The sequence below is a fragment of the Falco punctatus genome (assembly GCF_963210335.1).
Source record: "Falco punctatus genome assembly, chromosome: 16".
Lineage (NCBI taxonomy): Eukaryota > Metazoa > Chordata > Aves > Falconiformes > Falconidae > Falco > Falco punctatus.
The window spans coordinates 6,485,420-6,505,227 of record NC_137596.1 but is presented as its reverse complement, the minus strand read 5'-3'; the positions used below and the strand labels follow the sequence as shown (position 1 = coordinate 6,505,227).

General features: G+C 41.2%; 1 protein-coding gene across 15 annotated transcripts in view; it reads left to right on the top strand.

The window, feature by feature from the left end:
• LOC308054116 (uncharacterized protein) overlaps positions 1-19,808 on the top strand; it is a 34,926-nt gene that overhangs the window by 13,706 nt on the left and 1,412 nt on the right. For 13 of the 15 annotated variants that reach the window (XM_080366382.1, XM_080366386.1, XM_080366381.1 and 10 more), the window contains 23 exons: positions 102-272; positions 774-931; positions 1,442-1,582; positions 2,069-2,207; positions 2,487-2,677; positions 3,758-3,883; positions 5,114-5,300; positions 7,446-7,605; positions 7,867-7,999; positions 8,412-8,669; positions 10,027-10,167; positions 10,466-10,714; positions 11,005-11,196; positions 11,641-11,808; positions 11,994-12,137; positions 12,443-12,661; positions 13,105-13,321; positions 14,453-14,539; positions 15,293-15,415; positions 15,911-16,062; positions 16,762-16,848; positions 17,538-17,684; positions 18,708-18,902. In XM_080366382.1, the coding sequence (XP_080222508.1) occupies positions 102-272; positions 774-931; positions 1,442-1,582; positions 2,069-2,207; positions 2,487-2,677; positions 3,758-3,883; positions 5,114-5,300; positions 7,446-7,605; positions 7,867-7,999; positions 8,412-8,669; positions 10,027-10,167; positions 10,466-10,714; positions 11,005-11,196; positions 11,641-11,808; positions 11,994-12,137; positions 12,443-12,661; positions 13,105-13,321; positions 14,453-14,539; positions 15,293-15,415; positions 15,911-16,062; positions 16,762-16,848; positions 17,538-17,684; positions 18,708-18,902 (3,785 nt within the window). Of the gene's footprint in view, positions 1-101; positions 273-773; positions 932-1,441; positions 1,583-2,068; positions 2,208-2,486; positions 2,678-3,757; positions 3,884-5,113; positions 5,301-7,445; positions 7,606-7,866; positions 8,000-8,411; positions 8,670-10,026; positions 10,168-10,465; positions 10,715-11,004; positions 11,197-11,640; positions 11,809-11,993; positions 12,138-12,442; positions 12,662-13,104; positions 13,322-14,452; positions 15,242-15,292; positions 15,416-15,910; positions 16,063-16,761; positions 16,849-17,537; positions 17,685-18,707; positions 18,903-19,808 lie in introns of those variants that run through there. The other 2 variants (XM_080366377.1, XR_013923971.1) reach the window with 2 other exon arrangements.

The window sequence follows — 19,808 nt, the reverse complement described above, 5'->3', positions numbered from 1 at the left end:
GCGGAAATAATAGCACTGTAAGCCTCTGAAAGTGAAAGCAGTTCTTTTCATCACAAAACTATTTCATGGTTTATGTATCTTATCTTTTTTGAACAAACTAGGTATGATCAAATATCCTGGCACAGAGATGTGGATCCCTGCCGTGTTTGGAACGAAAATCCCAGATCCCAGTGGGTCGGGTTTGATGGTGCCGGTTCTGGGAATAGGCTGTGACTCGGATACTGGGCAGCCTTCCCCACTCGCAGGAACCATGGAAGATAGAAACGGAAAAGGTAGAGCAGGAAATTGGTTTGGATAATGTAAACAATAAAGAGACAAGGGCACGTTGTTTTCAGAGCAAGGAAATCACCCTACCAAACCAGATCAGCTTCTGTCTATCTCAACACCGAATGGAAAATACCAGTTTTATTGTTGTGGACATTCAAAACAAACAACAGAATAATGGTGAAGGAGAGCTAGGACTGAGCCTAAATCACGCTGGGGCTTTCAGCCCTTCAAAAATCTACCGTACCCTTTAGGAGAACTGTTCTGATGTTGTTCTTAGTGATGTGGCTGTCAATCAATGCTACCTGAAGGTGAAGGTCTGCAGCTGTTTGGACCAACATTTGGCATACAGTATTTATAGCTCAGGAAAATTCAGTTTGCTTTTCATTAGGCTATTTGAAATCATCACCACTTCCTTTTGAGCTTTCATACAAGCTGCTCACTAGGGTTGCAGCTGAAATTCGTGATCTAAATTCTAAGCATTATACTTCATTTTTCTTTATCCACAGGCCTTGTCCCCATCACTATTGGTGCCAGAACCATAAGTCCAATTACGGGTGAAATTGGGCCTGTTATAGGGGCTCAAACCAACCCCTGGACACACAATGTAATTCCTACTGTTCAGTCTCTTGGAGCTTTACCAAGAAGAGCTACAGATCCAGATCTGGTAATTATAGCTCCAACAAACCATCTTTACCTACAGGTTTGCTGCCTGTGGGAAATCCTTTGCTGATGTTTTTCCATTACTTAGAGGAAATTTCACTTCTTTCTATGCCCCACAAGTAGTAATTTCTTATAGTGCAAGATGAACTGAAATATATAGATGTAATTTTACTTACATCTCCTCTTTCCATTATCTTTTTTTTCCTCATTTTATTGACCTCTCCTTTTTTCATTATCTGCCTTTTCTCTCCCTTCTGTCTGTACCTCCTTCTGCTGGTCTTTGTACCTTCTGTCTCATATCCTTCCCCTACCCCAAAATACACATTGCATTCAGAAATGAATTATAGCACACACAAACTTAGGATTGCAAAGCATTTATCCCCTGTGGCAGCAAAGTTGGATATATGCTGTCAAAAGCATTGAATAGAGATTTCATCTCTAGCTTCAATGAAGTTTATAATCTTGTTTCAGCTTCCTGCAAATCTGAACTATTCTGTCTGTCACTGCTTTTCAGCTGGACTTTCTAGAAAAGGAAATAAAATCAAGGCATATGTACTGGTATTGCAGAAGAAAAAAGGAAGAAGGGCTGCTTAAACAGCTGAATGCTCTATTTCTTCACATCCTTGATGATGCAAAAGAGGGAAAGGCACACAAGGTATGGTGTGTTCTTTTTGCAGCTGGCTTCAGGAAAGTTCTTTACAAATTCCTTAAGAAAGTCTTGTTCACATTATCAAATTCAAATATCATTGATGCTGCACCCTGGATGGTGGAGTTTTGAATCCAAGACACTTCCATCCCCAGTGTGGTGCAAACCAATGTAAGCGGAGACGTTCCTACCTCAGTGCAACTGTCACCAGCACAAGTGCCTGGTGCCAGGTATCCTAACAGAATAGCCAGCAATTCGAATTCAGCCTGTGCCTGTGCACAGCGAGGACCACACAACTCACAGTGCTATCAGAAGCAGGGGATTTGCAATCAGTTTCTACACAGTCAGAATAATTAAGAGTCTAGGAAGAAGCAGTAACTAAATTAGACAACCTCTTGTTCTCACCTGTCAGAGGAAAGAGTATCACAACAGGTCACTATCTGACAAGTTTGCAATATTACCTATAAACTCCTTCTCCTCTTCCTTGTCTTACAGATAAAATACAAGGGAAAAGTGAAAGACATTGGTGAAATGTGCCATTTTCTTAAAAGGTCCTCTCTGCAGGAAGCTGAGAGACGAGCCTCAAAATATTTTAGTAGCCAGCTGGCCACCGAACTATCCTGGCTATTCAAAGGTACAAAAGAGTAGCTACCACCAGAAGTGAGGGAAGCAGGGTTGTACATCATCTTCTGTGGTTTGCTCCCTCTGACAGGTTAGCTTAAGCCTTACAAACTACTTATGTCTTCCTGAGGCAAGCCAATACAGGGGTAGGAGCTGAAAATTGGGCTGTTCTAAAAGATTAAGAGTGTAGATGTGGAGAAGCATGTTGAGAATGCATATTGCTTCAGATTCGCCCTGTGAATGTCCAGGAGATTGTCGGACGGGTGCTACCGCTAATATTTGCTGTTTCTAGCTGACAGAGGTGAAAAAGAACAGGAAATACAGGTTCTGCTGGAGATCAGAAAGGCACTGGAGAAGCTGATGGAGTTCACTGAAAAGATGCAACTAGAAGAAGAACGGATATACATGCAGCTGGTAGAGAGCGAAAAGCAAAGGAGGCACCTCTCAAGTACCGAGACAGTGACAAACCTGAAGCTCAGAAAGGTGAGAGCACTGCTGGGTCAGGCTGGACGTCCCCGGTCTCAGTCCACAGAACACTCTGGTTTACCGTAGAGAGGCACTGTAAAACGAAGGCTCTGAAGCCAATATACTGTGATATTTCCAGTTCCAGGAAGTGCTATTAATAGAGTTTCTCCTTTCCCACCTAGCTGCCTCTCAATCCCAATCAGAAAGAAAGACATAAACAAGACAAAAGAAAAAAGAAAGTGGAAAGACAGACGTGGACAGACATGGACAACAGCAACAAAAAGAAATGCTGAATGACTTTTGGCATCAGCAGTGTCTCGTTGAATTGTGTCACTGAAGCTGGATTTCATTAAGGAAAGAAATCCAATGGAATTGTAGGACTGCAGTGGCTGAGCTAGGAGTGGGCACAGGCTGGACTTTGGAGTTAGAGAGAAGACCTGACAAAAATGCTATGCTATCCTTTATTCCCCTGAGTGGAGAAGGTTTTCCTTATGTCAGGAGCCAAGGAGTCCATGACAGAGGATAAATGACAACTTACCACATAAAATCACAGCTGTTAAAGCTGGAACAGATCTAGGAGATCAAGAAGCACCACTGCCAAAAAGCAGTGCATGCTCCCTGTGGGGCTTGGTGCAGGTGCAAGCCAGATAGGGTATTTGCATAGCTGAATTTATCTTCCTACATTCTTCCTTCTTGCAGGGAATGCTAAGAAACATCTAAAGACTTAAAAGACTCCCATGCAGGTAAATCCATGTTCAGCTCTTAAAAACATCACCTGTGCTTCTCCCCATAAGGGTTACATAGCACTACGGAGAGCACAGCTGTTCCTGTCCAAGCAATACCAGCTGAAGTAAACACAAACCTTTCTGCTGACTGATCAGATGTCAAATAGACTTCCTTGAAATATACTGCCAGGAAGTTTTTTTGCTGGCCCTTCTTCACATCATCTGCAGTTTCCATGACACTTCTTTAAGGGCTACCCAGACACGAGTGCTCTTTGTAGCTAGTGACTTGCCAGATTAGGTGTGAGAAAGCAAATGAAAGCCAGAATTTGCAATTCACTTGAAGCAGGTTTATATCTTGTTTTATTTCTTCCAGGTCATACTTGCCTTAGCCTCTGAGTCTCAGGAACACATACTGAAACAACAAGCTAGTGTGGAGACCGCATACACCAAACTGGAATATTTGAGGGACTGGTCAAATATCCAAATACAGCAAGCAAAGGTACTGGTTTCACCTTAGGGCAAATAAAAAGCAAACATGTTACTTACTTTCTAACAAAAGCATCGGCAGTTGCTACATTCTGGGAATATCCATCCAAAAACACTGCTGCAAGAAATCAGAGCCCGGTAAAATAACAAAAAACTTAAATGAGTATTGCAAAAGCTGGTTTATAAAGTACATATCAAAGACCTTGACACTTGGAAATTCAATTGAATTTCACTTCGAAAGGCAGTTTTTCGACAGCGGGGTTAGAAAATATTAATAGAAATGAATAGAACAGAACAGAACACAATAGAATGGAATAGAAAAACATCACATACTTATTTGGAAGGGACTCAAAACAAACACCTGGTCCAGCTGCCAAGCTGTCAGTCTGTCTGTTTGCAGAGAAATTTTAAACAGCTGGACACCTGAAGTTTTGTACTTCCTGGGAAAGAAGCAAGGTATTAGACAATCCACAGCTCCTGTGAACATTCTTTTCTGGATGCAAAATGATTTTCAAAAAATGCTTGAGTACAGAGGATCACAAATCCCCCTCCCTTAAAAGGGACATTTCAGACCCCATAACCTGGAATGTCTCAAGAGCTTGTAAGGATTTGTAGACCCAAATCCTTTTGACAGGAGAGCCAGTGAATCTTTCCATTCAATGGTCTCAGGATCTGATCCTTACTCTTTCATTAACTCGTTTCCACACTCCATTTTGGACCACTACCAATAAAAAGATTAAAATCAATGCACTTCCTTAATCCTCTTCCCCTTCCTTCAGAGTCCTTCCTTTAAAGTTCCCTGGGAGGTCTCTCTGTCCTCCTCTTCCACTCTCCCATTCCCATGAGACCATCACTATTAACTAAATTTCAAATGAGATAGGATTATTAGACCACAACATTGAACAGAAAGCATTTTATCCCACGTATGGCACTGACAAATGGATTCTGGAGATACAAATGATTCAGTTCATATCTTACAACTTGTACATCAGCTTGAAGGATTTGGAAAATCCTGGGAGCTGAGAGCTGTGGGACCATAACCATTGCAAAAGGCTTTTAAGCTGCTGGGGCGAAGTGTTGTAGCATCTTACTGAGTCCCTGGACTCTATGTGTAGGACGGCTATGAACTGACCACGTACAGTTTTCATCAGAAGGCAAAGAATGTCAGGATGATTTTTTTCCATGATTTTTTTTTTTTTTTTTAAAGCATGAAATGACCTTTTTCTGCTTTGTGCTGTTTCAGATGCTTTTCTCTGGGTCACAACAGTGTTTTGAAAACTACGAGACAAGCAGATTTTATGGCATTAGCAGGATCACACATAATATATGCAAGGGTGTAATCCAACAAAACCTGATCCCGCTACTCAAATCCATGGTTCAGATGCTGGAGGAAAAGGGCAGAAGTGGTAGTGTATCACCTGAGACTTCAGGTAAGACAGAAGATAAAGGTACTGCCAGTTACCTTATTTTATTCTGGCCTTGAAAAACATGCCATTGGAACCTTTCAACTTTGAAAATCTGCAAAGAAAATCTCCCATCTGATGGCTGCAATTAGACTTCAGTTCCATTTTGTAAGAATTAAAGATCTCCTGGGACTTGACGAGCAAACCCTTTGTGTAAACTTTGCTGAAGGGTGGAATCAGCCCTTTGTGAGGCTCAAAGTCTCTCTTGCCAGGCCTCACAAAACTTAATGTATATTCTTAAATACAATTAATATCTTTCTCCGCATTTAGAGTGTTCCTATAAGTATAAATGAAACTTCATTAGACTAAATTGTTCTAAGCTGAAAGGCAGTTAAAAGTCAAAGGGAAGACTGAGAAAAGGGTGGCACAGAATTTGATTTCTTGCATTTTCTATAGATCAGTGTTGAGCTGGTTTACCTGGGAAACTTAAGATGGATGCTTTAACCTTCGGAAATAAAAAAATGCCTTGTGTTTATGCACCTGAACTAGTTCCATGTTTTCAGCCTCTGCAGAACGGAAAAGCTAACCTCGGTTTGAATGCAGAAAATGCAGTCAACCCCTAAAAATCAATAGCAAAGCTTTTAGCTCCCCTGCTGAGAATATTAAAATTGTAAATTGCATTGTGACCAGAGTTTTAGCTCCCTGCAGGTCTGTCTGCCGTATGGAACTGCTGAAGAAATTGTAGCATGCAAAATGTACAGGTATTATCATTATCAAGCACTCTCCTCTGCAGCCATAGAAACAAAAAGCATAGTGGCATGTACAAGAAAGCTCCTTTGATGATGTCCCAGCAGAAGTATTATTTGCAAAAAAAATACATTCTGCACAGGCACAGCCTTTGCTAGGGCAACTACCCGTACAGCTGGAGTTTGGCTCAATAGTATTTCAAAGATCTTTTCATACAGAATGTCTTCATTAGTAGCAGCCCTAGTAATGACCCAAGGCGCTCAGAAGGCTGCGGTCTGCATGGCAAGTCGAGCATGCACGCTGCCGGAGGAAACACGCGCAGTGGAAATGGTTTATTTGGCGCTAAGCGTGCAGCCCTGTACTGCTGTCAGGTACTTCAGGCAGTCAGGAATTAAGCAATAGGGTTTTCACAATGTGTCTACTGCACTTGCCATTTTTCTATTACCTCTGGTGCCTTTGGAAAACATCGGTGATTTTAGCTCTTTTGGGAAGCCTGCAGATCTGTCAGCACTTCAGAACTACTTAGTGGCTATTTAAACAACAGGAGTGCATTAAAATAATCAATACACACAGAATTAAATAGCCATACTTATTTTTTTGAGGCAATACAGCTTTTCATTTCAGTAACAGTATTTTATTTTAGTGCAACTTGATTATTTCCAGCATAACTAAGGGTGGGATTATGATTTTATATACATACATATATATATATCTAAATAAATATTATTATTTCCAGTACAAGAAGATGGAAGAAATCATCAGTTTTGTTTTAACTCCATAGACTAGCATTGGTGATTAGCAACAAAAAATAATTGAACTAGAGTAGAGAAGTAGAGAGATGTGCACTTTCAACTTCTTTTCCTCTAAAATAATCCCCTGTAGAATTCCTACATCAGCTGCAGGCACCTCTTGATTTATCTGTCTGCAGCAAAACTGAATTGACGGGTGTGCCCTTACGGTCTTTTCTATCTACGTTTGTGCTTGGGACAGATTCTATGCTGGAAATGACTTTCTGGTTAAGCAGCCAGAAGATTCTATAGAGTTTAAATTTATCTGCTGTTGAAGTTTATTTGCAGTTGAACAAGTGGTATAAACCAAGTTTCCTTTCCCAATAAACAATATAAACAGACTTTTAGTATTCTCCTATCCAGGTCAAGATGACTCCCAAGGAATTATTGATAAAACACACTATTTTGTTAAAAATATACAACACTTCTGTGGAAATGTAATTAGAATGGGTGGATAAATGGCTTTTTGGATGGTCATTTGGTTTTCTTCCAGCCAGGAACATGGCGACTTTAACTACTGAATACTGTAGGCTTCAGGGGAAAAAAAAAATCATCTTAGAAGCTTGTAGTGGGGTTGGACTGTACCAGAAATATAATGATTCAGCAGTAAATATATTCTCTCATGTTTCTTCTACAGGCTACTCATCAAGGAGCACTTTGAAAACATCTGCTGCTCATTCAGAGGCACCAAAGGCTGAAGCAAGTCAGGAAACTGCTTCAGCTGCCACAGCATCACCTGCTCTGCCCACCTCACATGCAGAAAGGATCAGCCACCTACAACAGCAAATCCGGACCAGGTGAGAAATCCTTGTTCTGCTTTGTTGAATTGCCTCTGCATTTTTACTTACAAAAATATATTCTTTGCAACTTTGGAAGGTTTTCTCCCCAAGAAGGCTCATATTTGGGTTTTGTGTGTGGCTCAACAGAAGACACCTGTTGCAGCCTAATGCTTGTTCTCCAGGCAATGTGTGCATGAATGGGGCAATTTCCTCCTAGTAATGACTGTGTAAAAAGTAATGATCTGTCTTCAGTCCTGTCTCATGCATATCTGGTTGCAGGTTTTTCTTTGAGAAGCATGCTTGTGAGCTGGCACATCTGGAACTGTCCTTACTGACAGAAGAAATAAACACTGTCTTTTCCTTTTATGAATCATCCAAGGCTAAGGAAAAGGAATACCACAAAGGAAACTGGGTAAGGCTGGCACTGTGTCAGCTTAGAGTTCTCAGCTGATACACAGGAAAAGAAAGGTTTCCATTTCCTTTCTGAATTCCTTTCAATTTCCCCACATCACTTCAGAAAAGGAAATTGAAGCAAAAAGGAATTTATAAAAGAAGAAAGAAATCTTCTCCTCTGACTACTGCAAAGCAAAACAGAAACTAAATCAGCTTTCCTTTCCCAATGCCAAGGCACAAGAAGCAGTGGCCTTATTTTTGGTAACTCTTGGGTACTTAATCCCACAGTAAATCAGGCTACTTACGTTACTTAAATGAACACGGATGTCCAGTTTCTGGCTATGATTTTTAGATCTTGGGCTCAGTATGACTCAATTCTCATTCCCTTGATGCTCCTGATGATGAAGATGTTTCAGCTGGGATGTCTATAGTTTCAGGAGATGAAAGCCACTAAAGGAACAGAAGAAACTGGCACAAAGGATTCACTTCTGAAAGAACTGTCAGACCACCACCACCACTCTGAGCAAGCCCTCCGTCAGAAACAACTGGAAGAAATCGAGCATTCAGGTCTCAGCCCAGACTTAACAGTGCCCAAACAGACCCTATGTTTTCTGGAAGAAATTCCCTATCGGCTGTCGATCTGTCTTCTTGGCTTACCAATCGCAGATTCTAACTTCACTGAACAGCAAGTGAGTCTAAGGCACTTTCTTTATGCTGTTCCTGCTATTGTCACCTTGCTGCTTTGCAAGAATTAACATCATTTTCACTGGGTGATACAAACACACATGCTAGCTGTAGGCATTCCATGGGTGGTTGTATGATCAGAGCAGCGACAGGCATAACTTAAATGTTCCAGGTCCCCCTATATATTTTACCACCTCAGTACAGGTGGCAAAGCACTTTCTCTATCAAAGAAAAACAACTCTAAGTTTTAAATCATCATTACACAAGAAAAAAATAGTAATTGATATTATCAGTGTGAAGCTTTCTAAAAAAAAAATATTCAAAAAAGAAAAGCCTGCTTAATGTGTTTACTGCCAATGTTTATTTATTTTGTTCATGTGCTTAAATTTAGTTTTTCTTTTCTCTTCACAAACTTGTCTATCGGATTACAGTGTTTTAATGGTCCTCATTGTATCCTCTGGAACCTTAGGATTTTATTACATAGCATGAATCTACAATAATCTACAACAAGCTGGTTCTCCTCTAGCATATCCAGGGCTTTGCTAGGAGAGTAACACTAAAAGACAAGCACTAAGGCTTTGAAAATAGAAAAGCTCCCTTTTCTAATAGTTTTTCCTCAAAAATATTTTGACTTACTATCTCCTTTACACTCCTTCCTTTAGCAGGACGCACTGCCCTTGCTGCAATCCGGCTGCCCACCAGTGGTGGGACCTTCTGGCTCCACATCCCCACCGACCTCATGCTGCAGTCTGATGGGAAAACCCCCTTAGAGAAAGCTTAAAAGACATTTGGGCAACTTCTAGAAAGTGCTTCTGTTATTTTATAGATATGTATTATCTATTTTTAATGTATTTATATTATTATATATATATTATGTATTTTATATAGAAAATACTTCCGGTAAATTCCACCTTTGAGATAACCTTGCCCACACAGGGTGCTTTTAACATGGCAGGAGTCACCCTACAGTCAGAATACAGAAATCTCTTCTGGGAGCAGGTATCTGCCGAGCTCTCATTAAGCTAATGCCAAAGTTTTTAAACCATTTCCTGATTTCACCTGACTTTTAACAGGGACATAGAGGACTTGGAAAATAAAGCAATTACAAATGTTATGAAAACAGACAGGTAGAAATACAGACTTTACAAAGCCCTCAGGAAAAGGTGCAGTGTAATTCCATGCTTTACTAGGCAGGAGAAGCTTCCCTTGGAGCTTCTAGAACCTTAGAGAAAAGACTAGTCCAAACTGACTCGCGCTTCCCATCACAATTCCGTAGGAAATCAGACTTCACTAGTCCTGGTGATGACAGTGCTATTTGTTGGTGTAGAAAATCCCTACCCTTTATTCTCTTTTGCTCAATAGAAACCACATTCTTGGAAAGTCGAGCATTCGCCAGACTCCCTAGCTCGGATACTGCAGGCTTCAGCAGTGAAGATAGTAAAGCTGGAAGCTCTGAGGCAAGCGTGTCTGTACAGAGTCCTGGACCTCTACAGCAACCTTCAGGTAGAGGCATTTCATGCTTTCCATGCCTCAGCCCTCCCTGCATGAGCCTCACGGTAATTCCCCCAGCCTGTCAGCGCCGTGCCACCCTGCCTGCCATCCCACGGGATGCACAGGGCACACAGGCTGTGGCTACACCACAAAGTGCAGTTCCACCACCTTCCCCTCCACAAGCCAGCCCTGCAGAGCCCCGCTACCAAAAGCCCTGCCAGTTATGCCCATTACAAACCCGATGCTGGAGACCAGTTCATTTCCATACACAAAATGCATTTGCTCACGTCCCTGTGCTTACCTGCTTCAGATTCTGACTTGCCCAGAAGGTGTGACCAGGATCCTGAACAGTTTTGACTACAAAAACAACGGCGAAGAAGTAGCCCAAGAGGTGGCTCAGACCAGAGAGAAAGAGCAAGTGGCAAGAGCGGTGGCTTTTCTCCAGGAGCACCATCAGGAGGGGGATTTGCTTAAAGGTTTAAAGGAAGAGTCAGAAGCTGAGCTGAGGAACATGCAGGCACAATTTAGACTGGAACTTCAAACACAGACAGAAGAAAAGGTACATCAGTGTTGTCGTTTTCTAATAGCCATGCAGAGGGACAAGACTAGTAAAATCTCTACCTGTGTTATTTTAGGTTCTGTTTTCTGTGGTTCACAACTATTTGACTCGTGCTGTCAAAGGAAACTTTTAAAAGTTCCTTTTTAAATTGATGGATTCCCTTGTTCTTCAGGGTGGTTCGGTTTTTCCTCTCTGCATTCATTTTCAAACCTGCAGTGGGAACTGGAACATTTCCACAGCTTCGCAAGCCTGCAAGCAATCTGTAAGGCTTTGTAATGTTTTCTTCCCAGATGCAAGCCAAAGAAATGCAAGTGATCCAGGAGACCAAAGAAGACGAATTAGGGAATCTTGTGGCGTATTTCATCCTATCCCAGAGACACCTGCGGCAAACAGTCATCACACTACAAGATTGCCACAAGCTCAAGAAGATTGCCTTGAGGTCCCAAAAGGAGAGTGCAAGCCTGGAACAGCTTGTTGTAGAAGTAAAATACTCTCAGTAGTTTGGTTTAGAATCTGAAATTCCTCCAGTGTGTTGTTACAAAACTATAATGTTTACAAACAACTCCAGATTACAGTATATTATTCTGTATATCTTTTTAATGCCAAAAAGAATTGCAAATATCCTGGGCTCAGCTACTAAAAACACTTCAGATCCATTTCTTAATGTAGATTTACTTAAGGCTTCTTTGAGAATCTTAAATTTATATTTTTTGTAGTTGTGGCTTTGTTATTTGCGCCTCTATAAACACCAACAATAAAGGGTGTATAGGACTGCAAACTGCCATTACCTGGCTTCCACTGCCTCCGATGGCATTTTCAAAGACTGACCCTTAAATCTGTTCTCAGTGTATTGCATGAAAAGTAAGATAACCACTGAAGGTTCACACCTTTCATGTCATGTTTCACATGACCATTTTATCTTTCAGGAGTTATCAGTTGATAACGACACCACGGACATTTCACATCTCCTGAAGGACAACACAGAGTACAGACCCTTAGTGCTGGAATTTATACAAACTGTAAGGCTATTGCAACTGAGAGAGGCGCAGTTTAAGGAAATAGTCAGAAGCCTAAAAGGCTACATCCAGGAAAAGGTAAAACTAAAAATATATTTTTATATTTATAAAACCTAGTAGTTTTAATCAGAAAATCCTAAATAATTTGCATTGCTATTGTTACTGTGCAAATGACTTTGATCTCAAAGTATCACTCTTTCCAGAGCAATACCAGGATCTTGTGGTTTGTTGTTTTGGTTTTTGTTCTTATATGCAATCTGTAGTTTGTGGATGAAGCCAACATCATAGCCAACGAAGTGAAAAAATTCAGAGAGCAGAAGATGAGAAGCCTGGAGGAACAGCTGAAACTCTTCCTGGAAAATAAAAGAGCAAGGAAGAATATTTCAAGTAATTTTGATCCATTGCAGGTTAGAAAACAGCTGAATCCTGAAAGTTTTCTAATTGAACAGGCTGCATCATACGCTCAGTATATAAGATTAATAGTGTAATGCTAATGAGACTGTGACAGCAGCTATATTGTGTGGGTTGTGTCCTGTACTGAGATTCACAACAGATATACAAAGAAAATGGTTGAATGCAGAGGTTAGGAATGCAATACTTGAAGAAGCTGGGAAGGGATAGGAGAAGCAGAACTTTCACAGGTAGCCTATCCCCCAAGTGAAAATACCAGGGAACAAAGGAAAAAAGCTTACCGGAGCTTGCTTCTTTACAGACCAAAAATGCCACCTTGAAAACAGAAGAAACACCCGATAAAAGGAAAGACCTCTGGCAGACTTGCCAAGAGGAGCATCTGGACCTCGAAGAATCTCACATATGGCAAATATCAGATGAAAGAGAAAAGCTGCAGGATCATCTGCTCTGTAGAGAACCGAAGGGCAGGATGAAGCCCGCAGGATCTGGTTCTACAGAACACACCGAGCAGCATGATAGGGTACTGTGTGACCACCTCCCCTCACACAACTCCCCTCCAGTTTTTCTGGAGCCTTTTTTTTGGGTGCTTTGGGGGGCTTTTTTGCTGTTTTCTGATTCTCAGACTTACCAGAAGATTGCGAGGACTGGTACTCCAGAAATGCCGTATCTAGATACTCATGATAGAGTCTGAGAAGTTTAACAGCAGAAAGCACGCTCAGCAGCTGGTGTCTGTCCTACAGAAACATGTACTGCCAGAAAGTTTTACTGAAGGTCTCTGTACTCGCTGCTTAATATTTTTTCCTGGCAATTGAGTAATGTGAAGGAGCGGAAGTGTCTAAAATACAGACCCTATGTTTATGCAAGGGGTGGGGTATAAAGAAAAGGTAACGTAGAACCAAATATGAAATTTCCATTGTGCATTTTATTTTACTTACTTTTGCGTCTCCTTACTTTTCCTTGCAGAACTCGATGAAAGAATGCAGTGAAACAAAAGCTTTTGTAGGAAAAGATTTTTATCCAGATTTGCAGAAATTGAGAATGAGACCAGAAGAAGAAAAAAAAAAAGAAGAAAAAGCGATGCAGCCAAACAACAGTCCTCCGACATCCATCACCAATTCCCTCTGGGTTCCAGGGAGACATCATCAGGCAGATGAGCAGCTCCTATCATTCTTGGCTAAGAGTAAGTCTGGTTTGTCATAGGAAACTCAAGCGGCCTAAGGTTCTTTTTCAATACTGATACATTGCCTGGGGGACATTAATGCTTTGGAAATAGAAAGAACAGGGAAAAGATAGTTTGGAACTCAGACTACAGAGTACAAGATGAGGAAGAATGATGCAATTCTGAAGAAGAAGGTGTTGGTCTCATTCTCCAAACTAACCATCAGCAGGAGAACACCTACGCACTCCTAGAAATTGAGCAAACAAGTAGGAAGATTTTAAGTTAAAAGAGCATGTTTCAGCTCAGAAAACAACAGTTTTTCACCCTGTCAGGTAAAGGATATTTCCAAAATTCAGAAGTAAAACTGGATACTTATGTGGGTGCTTGCCTTTTCTAGGACTTGAATAAAACTCAATGTCTTACCTAGGTGATGTTTATGCATCTGCAGAGCTGAGCTTGGTCCATCCTCAGGGTTAGCAGCTCTGTAGGGGTTTTCTCGAAACATCAGCAGCTCCTTGATAAGAAGCAGAATTTCCTCTTCTTTCGATAGAAAAGGTTTCATAAGGATCAGGTGAACTATCACATACGATCAATTGCTTCATGTTTCAGAGTCTTTTCCAGCACCTTCTTTATGAAGTAAACAGCTGTTTATTGACTCATTAGCTTGATGAAGTGGGACAGTCCCAGAATTCAACTAAACACAAAGAAATAAGACCAAAAAAAATATCAGTTTGAAACAATGCTCTCTGAGACAGATGAAAAATAACTTCATGCAGCAAAGAGTACACACAAAATGCATCAAGCAGGCTGGTTGGCCTTGTGGCTGTCTTCTCCATTCCCAGATCTTCCTGAACAGCGAAGGGTGTGAGAGTCATGCAGTTATCAGAATGCCAGAGGAAGATTTCCTTATCTAGCCCCTAGGAGTGATTCCAACACACTTCTATGTTTTTAAGCTTCTTCCAAATGTCAGACATTTAGTCAAAAAGTACAACTTCTATTCCTAACAGCTGATTTTTAAACTGATGTCATAGGCTATGTAGCTCAAATACTATATGGAAAAGTCAAGGTTATCTTCTAGAACAATGAGATGAATGAACACAAACCTCTCTGGAATTATTTGCAGTCATTAACTAGTATAACCTGTTCTCACAGGTATCAAGGTGCTGAAGCAGGCAGAACACCTGATGGCCTCCAGGATCATTCTTCTGAACCCACAGTTCACAACACCTTCTCCGTGTGGTAAAAACCTTAAGTCACTTCATTGACTACTGCCCCACAAACAGAGCTGCACAAAATGATCTCACAAGAGGCTCCTTTTCCTGCCAACTACCTTCTTTTTGTCTGCTTAACAACAAAATACATGAGCCACTTGCGATATCTGCATACCTAGCTTGCCTACAGCTGTGAGTTAGCAATGATGTAGGTTCTTATAATAAATGAAATAGTGGGCTTAGAGCACTTAACCCGGTAAATGCAGTATTCATTAGCTGGAAAAATCCTACTAATCCTCACTTGGAATTTGACACTTTGCTATAAAGTCACTCTTTGTAGAGTTAAGGGCAGACAGAAATTTTTTTCTCATCAATAAAAATGCGTCAGTGACAAAGACAACTTTGTTAAGAAAAATTGCAAGGGGTATTCTGTGAGCAGTCCAGACAAGAACGATGGGAGTGAAGTGTTTGGACTTGGGGGGGTTTGTTTCAATTGAACACTCCATTCTTCGTGTTTAAACAGACCTCCACATAATATTTGGGATATATGAAAAGTGAGTAAATTAGTGAATTGGATAACATAAAGAGTTTTGGAGAGAGAGAAAGATATTTTCTCTGCAACATTAACACCTTTGTCCAGACTTCAGTGTCATGCTCCAAATGGAAAAACTATTCACCTGTTTCACTTTACATAATTCCAAGGTGTGAAATGTTTGCTAAAAGAAATAAGGTAAGAGATGAATTGTTTAGGAAAGCAATCTTTCCATATTTGTTTACACAGGTGGTGATAAAATTAAGTGTATAAAATCATCTTTTTTTCTTGATCTTCTGAAAGACGTGAATGATGAGCTCCGAAGTCATGCAGTGGCAGCTGGACTCCTGGAAAGCCAAAAGCTGGACACAGGTAAATCCCACCTGTGTTCTTACACGAAAGTCAGAACCTGAGTATAATTTGGAGGTTTCTGGTTCATCATTCAGGTAGCTGGTCGGTTGTGTTTATTGTGATAAGATTTTGCTGGACAGACATTGTAAAGTTACTCTTCTCTTTGGAGGAGGTGCTCTACCAGTGAAGAAGACTCAGAACACAGAATCACCCCGACCTTGCTGCTGATCAGGTCTGGGCACACCTAACTGATGTCACCTTTCTAGGCCATAGTTATTGGGAATTTCACTAGGAAGAGTGAAGTTTTGGGCGTTGCCTAAAGGTATCGAGCACTTCATGACTCTCTTAAGAGAATTCCTAACGCATCAGAAGGGCTTCGTTTTATGTTGAACACTGGTGTTATATTATGAGCTGAGAAATGCAGTTTATTACACACTTGTATTGCGGTGTTACCTCTTGGACAAACAAAATGGAAATAGAAATCAATTAGTTAATGAAACGTTACTGTTCTTGCAGAAACAGCAAGTACTTCTCAGGGTATACAGGATGCCTTGATGACTCAAGAAGGAGAACTAACAGTAATTGATCCTACAACCCTTTCTGCAAGAGAGTTTCTCATATACCAGTATGGCATCTCTGTCCTACAGTTTCTCAGATTTCACATTGATGTAAGTTTTTAAGATGCTGATATTCAGTAATCAGTGCTTCCAAAAGATGACAGTTATCCAAAAAATTCTTCAGCCAACAGGTTGCAAAGCGTCTACTGATCATAAGGTAAGATGGAGCAGAGACTGACCAGTGTGCAAACATCAGGAACTGAATTCCATTTATGTTTTCTCCACAACAGTGTAGGACTGTTTTGAAGTCAAACTTGTCCCACAAGATCCACGGTCAGTTCTTATATTTGTTGTGGCATCTTTCTTGAGCACATAACTTAATTCTTGCTTTACCCTGCACAGTGCATCATATGTGATATAACGTATTTCCTTTATAATTTGGAGCAAAGATTCTCTCATTTTCTTTGTGCAGTTCTTAACAGACTATGGCTTTAGTCTAGGTAAACTCTCCAGGGTCTTTCATAACAGTATCAAATAAATAATAATAAAAATCATGGCGACTACAGCCAGAGCTCCAGGGCTGGCGTACACTTTCATTTACTTAATTAGAAAACTGGCAAGATGAACTACTGTGATTTGCTAGGGTTTTTTAAACAGTCTCCATTTTCATGTCGCATTTGTTGGCTCTGCATACCCACTGCAAATCAAAGCTGACATTTAAATGAACTTATATCCCATTAATCCCTCTTACTTTGCAGATCTGATGTGCACACACAGTTTTTATGGAAACATTTTCCCCTCTCTTTGCAGGCTCCAGAAATTAACCTGTGTGTTGCCTCCAGCCTACCTCTTAACAATGACACAGGCAATGCCTTCAGAAACTCTTTCTTTTATCAGGTTTGTCAACTTCACATCTAGCCAGACTATGCAATATTTTCATATCCATGAAGTTCTGGGACTAGGAAGTAGAAAGCAAAAATGTTTCATACTTTTCAAGTCATAGTATGCTTGATGCTTTCTAGGAAAAAGTATTGATATATGAAATCCTCAAATTTTAATGGCATGCTCCAGATATATCCGAGTACAAACTTAACAGCACACTCTAGGACTCTGAGTTTGAATATATGTTTGACGTGAGGGTCATAACCAAAGCGCATTTATTAAATCAGCTCTAGCTACCAAGTTTCTCACGTCCAAATCTTACCACTTCCATTTCTACCAAATTCTCTATAGGTCAGCTTTATAGAAGTCAGCAGTGTCTCAGCCTTTTACTTACTATAATTGAATTACAGAATCTGACTATTTAGTACTATTTATTTCTAAAATTTGGGGATGTTTTATAAAGTTCACAATATATAAATATAAAACTGTCTAAAATCAAAGTATGCAAGGATTCTTTAGATTCGCATCATAGAGCATTAAATGAAGTCTTAAGACAACACTGCTGTCTTGTGTATATGGATATTCCCAGCACTCTAAGTTGAATCTCTCAGCTTCCCTAAAATTGAGAAAAAACACTGGAAGAGTTGCATGAGCTGGGCTGACTACTGCTGTGCCCTCAGCTCTGGATATTCCTTCTTTCCCAGAACTCAAAGAACAAACTATTCATTAGAAGGGATTGCCTGAGGTCTGTAGGAAGTTTCCTCCTCCTCCTCGTGCGCTGTTCCGCTCACATCACTGCTGCTGACTTCAGCCACGACACCAGCCCACTCTTCCTGAGGCTTTTTTATCAGGTACATCAGTATGTTCCAAATGTAATTACGTCATAGCAACCACGTGTGTGAAAATTCACCATGGTGAAAGTGGGGGGGTTAACACCTTTCTGCAACTGCCAGTAATGAAATCAAAAGGAGAGATGAGATAAGATAGTGAACGATTACCTGAGCTGCTGTTACAGTTACACAGTGGCTGTTCACAGAAAGATTCACAGGCAGCATTCAAAAAACATGCTTCACCTTAGGTGAAGGCATCAAGGCAGCAGAAAAATCCTCCTTACCACGTATTGACATCCTGCCTGCATGCAAACACGAGCTCAGAAATAGCCGTTTGTCCCACTGACAGCTAAGGAGGTGAACCCAGACACTTATGTTCCAACCATCAGTCGGCCAGTACCTGAGAGAATCAAACAGAGCACGCCCCATCATAACTGCAGCCCTGACTCAGGGAACAGAATTACAGCAGACCCAGGTTTGTTGAGAAAGAACAGCAGAACTGCAGGGTTCTTCCCATAAGACCTCGACGTGATGTGACCTTTTCCGTCCCAGCCTTCAGGAAAGCACATTTTCTGTGGCAGGGGGTACCCGTTATCATCACCTTTTCCCCAGAGGTATTCCCAGTGCACACACGGTGGCTTCAGTCCCCTGCTGTGAATTCCCTTCATCAATGATGATGGTTCTCGCGAGCGGTAAGGACTGCCAGCACTGTCCAGGAACCGACATAACCTAAATATCCCAAGCAGGATCCCACTCAGGCACGGCACCATGTCCTCATCCTGATCCGGTCTTTAACAGCTACATATTAATCACATCATGCAGTGTATTTATAGTCTATCAAATCCCCACAGAGCAATGAAGTTATTTTTTCAGATGAACCAGGCTTCCAAAAGTGAAAACCTGTCCTGATACCCTACTATCGTTTGGTTCAGTCTTTCCCCCCGTCTTATTAATATCTCTATTCAGTGGTTATCTATTAAAGAATTGTGTTCAACTACTTCCAGGTTTTCAAAACAGGTCTTTTTTTTTTTTTTTTTCCCCTAGGCACTAAAGGCTTGTCTTAGTGAAATGTTCTCTCTCAGACTCCAGCTGTCAGCAGTTCTCCAGGGTGATAAATCTTATGGGATAAGTCAGATGTTACTAAAGGAAGAACCGTTCTCCCAGGAGGAAATGCATTCCATCTCCCAACTTTTTGAGAGGAAAGTGAAAAACCTCACAGATACGGAAGCCTCTGAGAAGGTAACCAGAAAGATCACGAGACCTGGTCTGGCTGAAAGCTCATCATCCCATTTTCTTACTTTGTTTCAAAATGGCAATTTAAACTGATGCCTAGATACCTGCCTCTCCAAATCATTGCTCGGTGAGGTCAGAGTCCTGTGGGATGTCAGTTGAAGCTCTACACATCATCTAAACTCCAGAGCTTAAATGTACTCCTAGTGCATTGGAAAAGCACAGCACTTTCTACAAAGAGATGTTCATAACCCACGTAGCAAAACACCTGTTCAGCCACCTTTCAGCACCCATCTCTAGCGTTAAGCATCATTGACCACAAAGATGGTCAAACTATCGTGTCTCAACCTAGATCTGGTGAAGAGAAAGGCCATTTGTACCACCAGAAACAGGTGTAGACTTAAATATCCTCCGAGATATGGATAAGCACAAGCAGTCTGAGCTATTTGCACGTAAGCCAGCTCCACTGGAATGCGGAGCTGAGACTGCTGGCAGCCAGGGGGACCTCAACAAGCTGGAGAAATGGGCTGGCAGCAGCCTCATGAAGCTCAGCAAGGGGAAACCCAAAAGTTTTGCATCACAGGTGGAACAACCCCACGCACCAATAGATGCTGGAGGCCACCCAGCAGAACGTAGATTTATAGGGAAGGATCCAAGAGTCCCAGTGGACGCACAGCTGAACACGAGCCAACAACATGCCCTTGCTGAAAAGGTGATTAGCAGCATCCTCCCTGGCTGCATTAGACAAACTATCGCCAGAAGGTCAAGGGAGGTGATCCTTCCACTCAGCACTGGTGAGGCCACCCCTGGAGTACTGTGTTCAGTTCTGGACTCCCCCATAAAAAAAGAAATGGACATACTGGAGACAGTCCAACAAAGTGCCACAGAGATGATTAAGGGACTAGAGCATCTCCC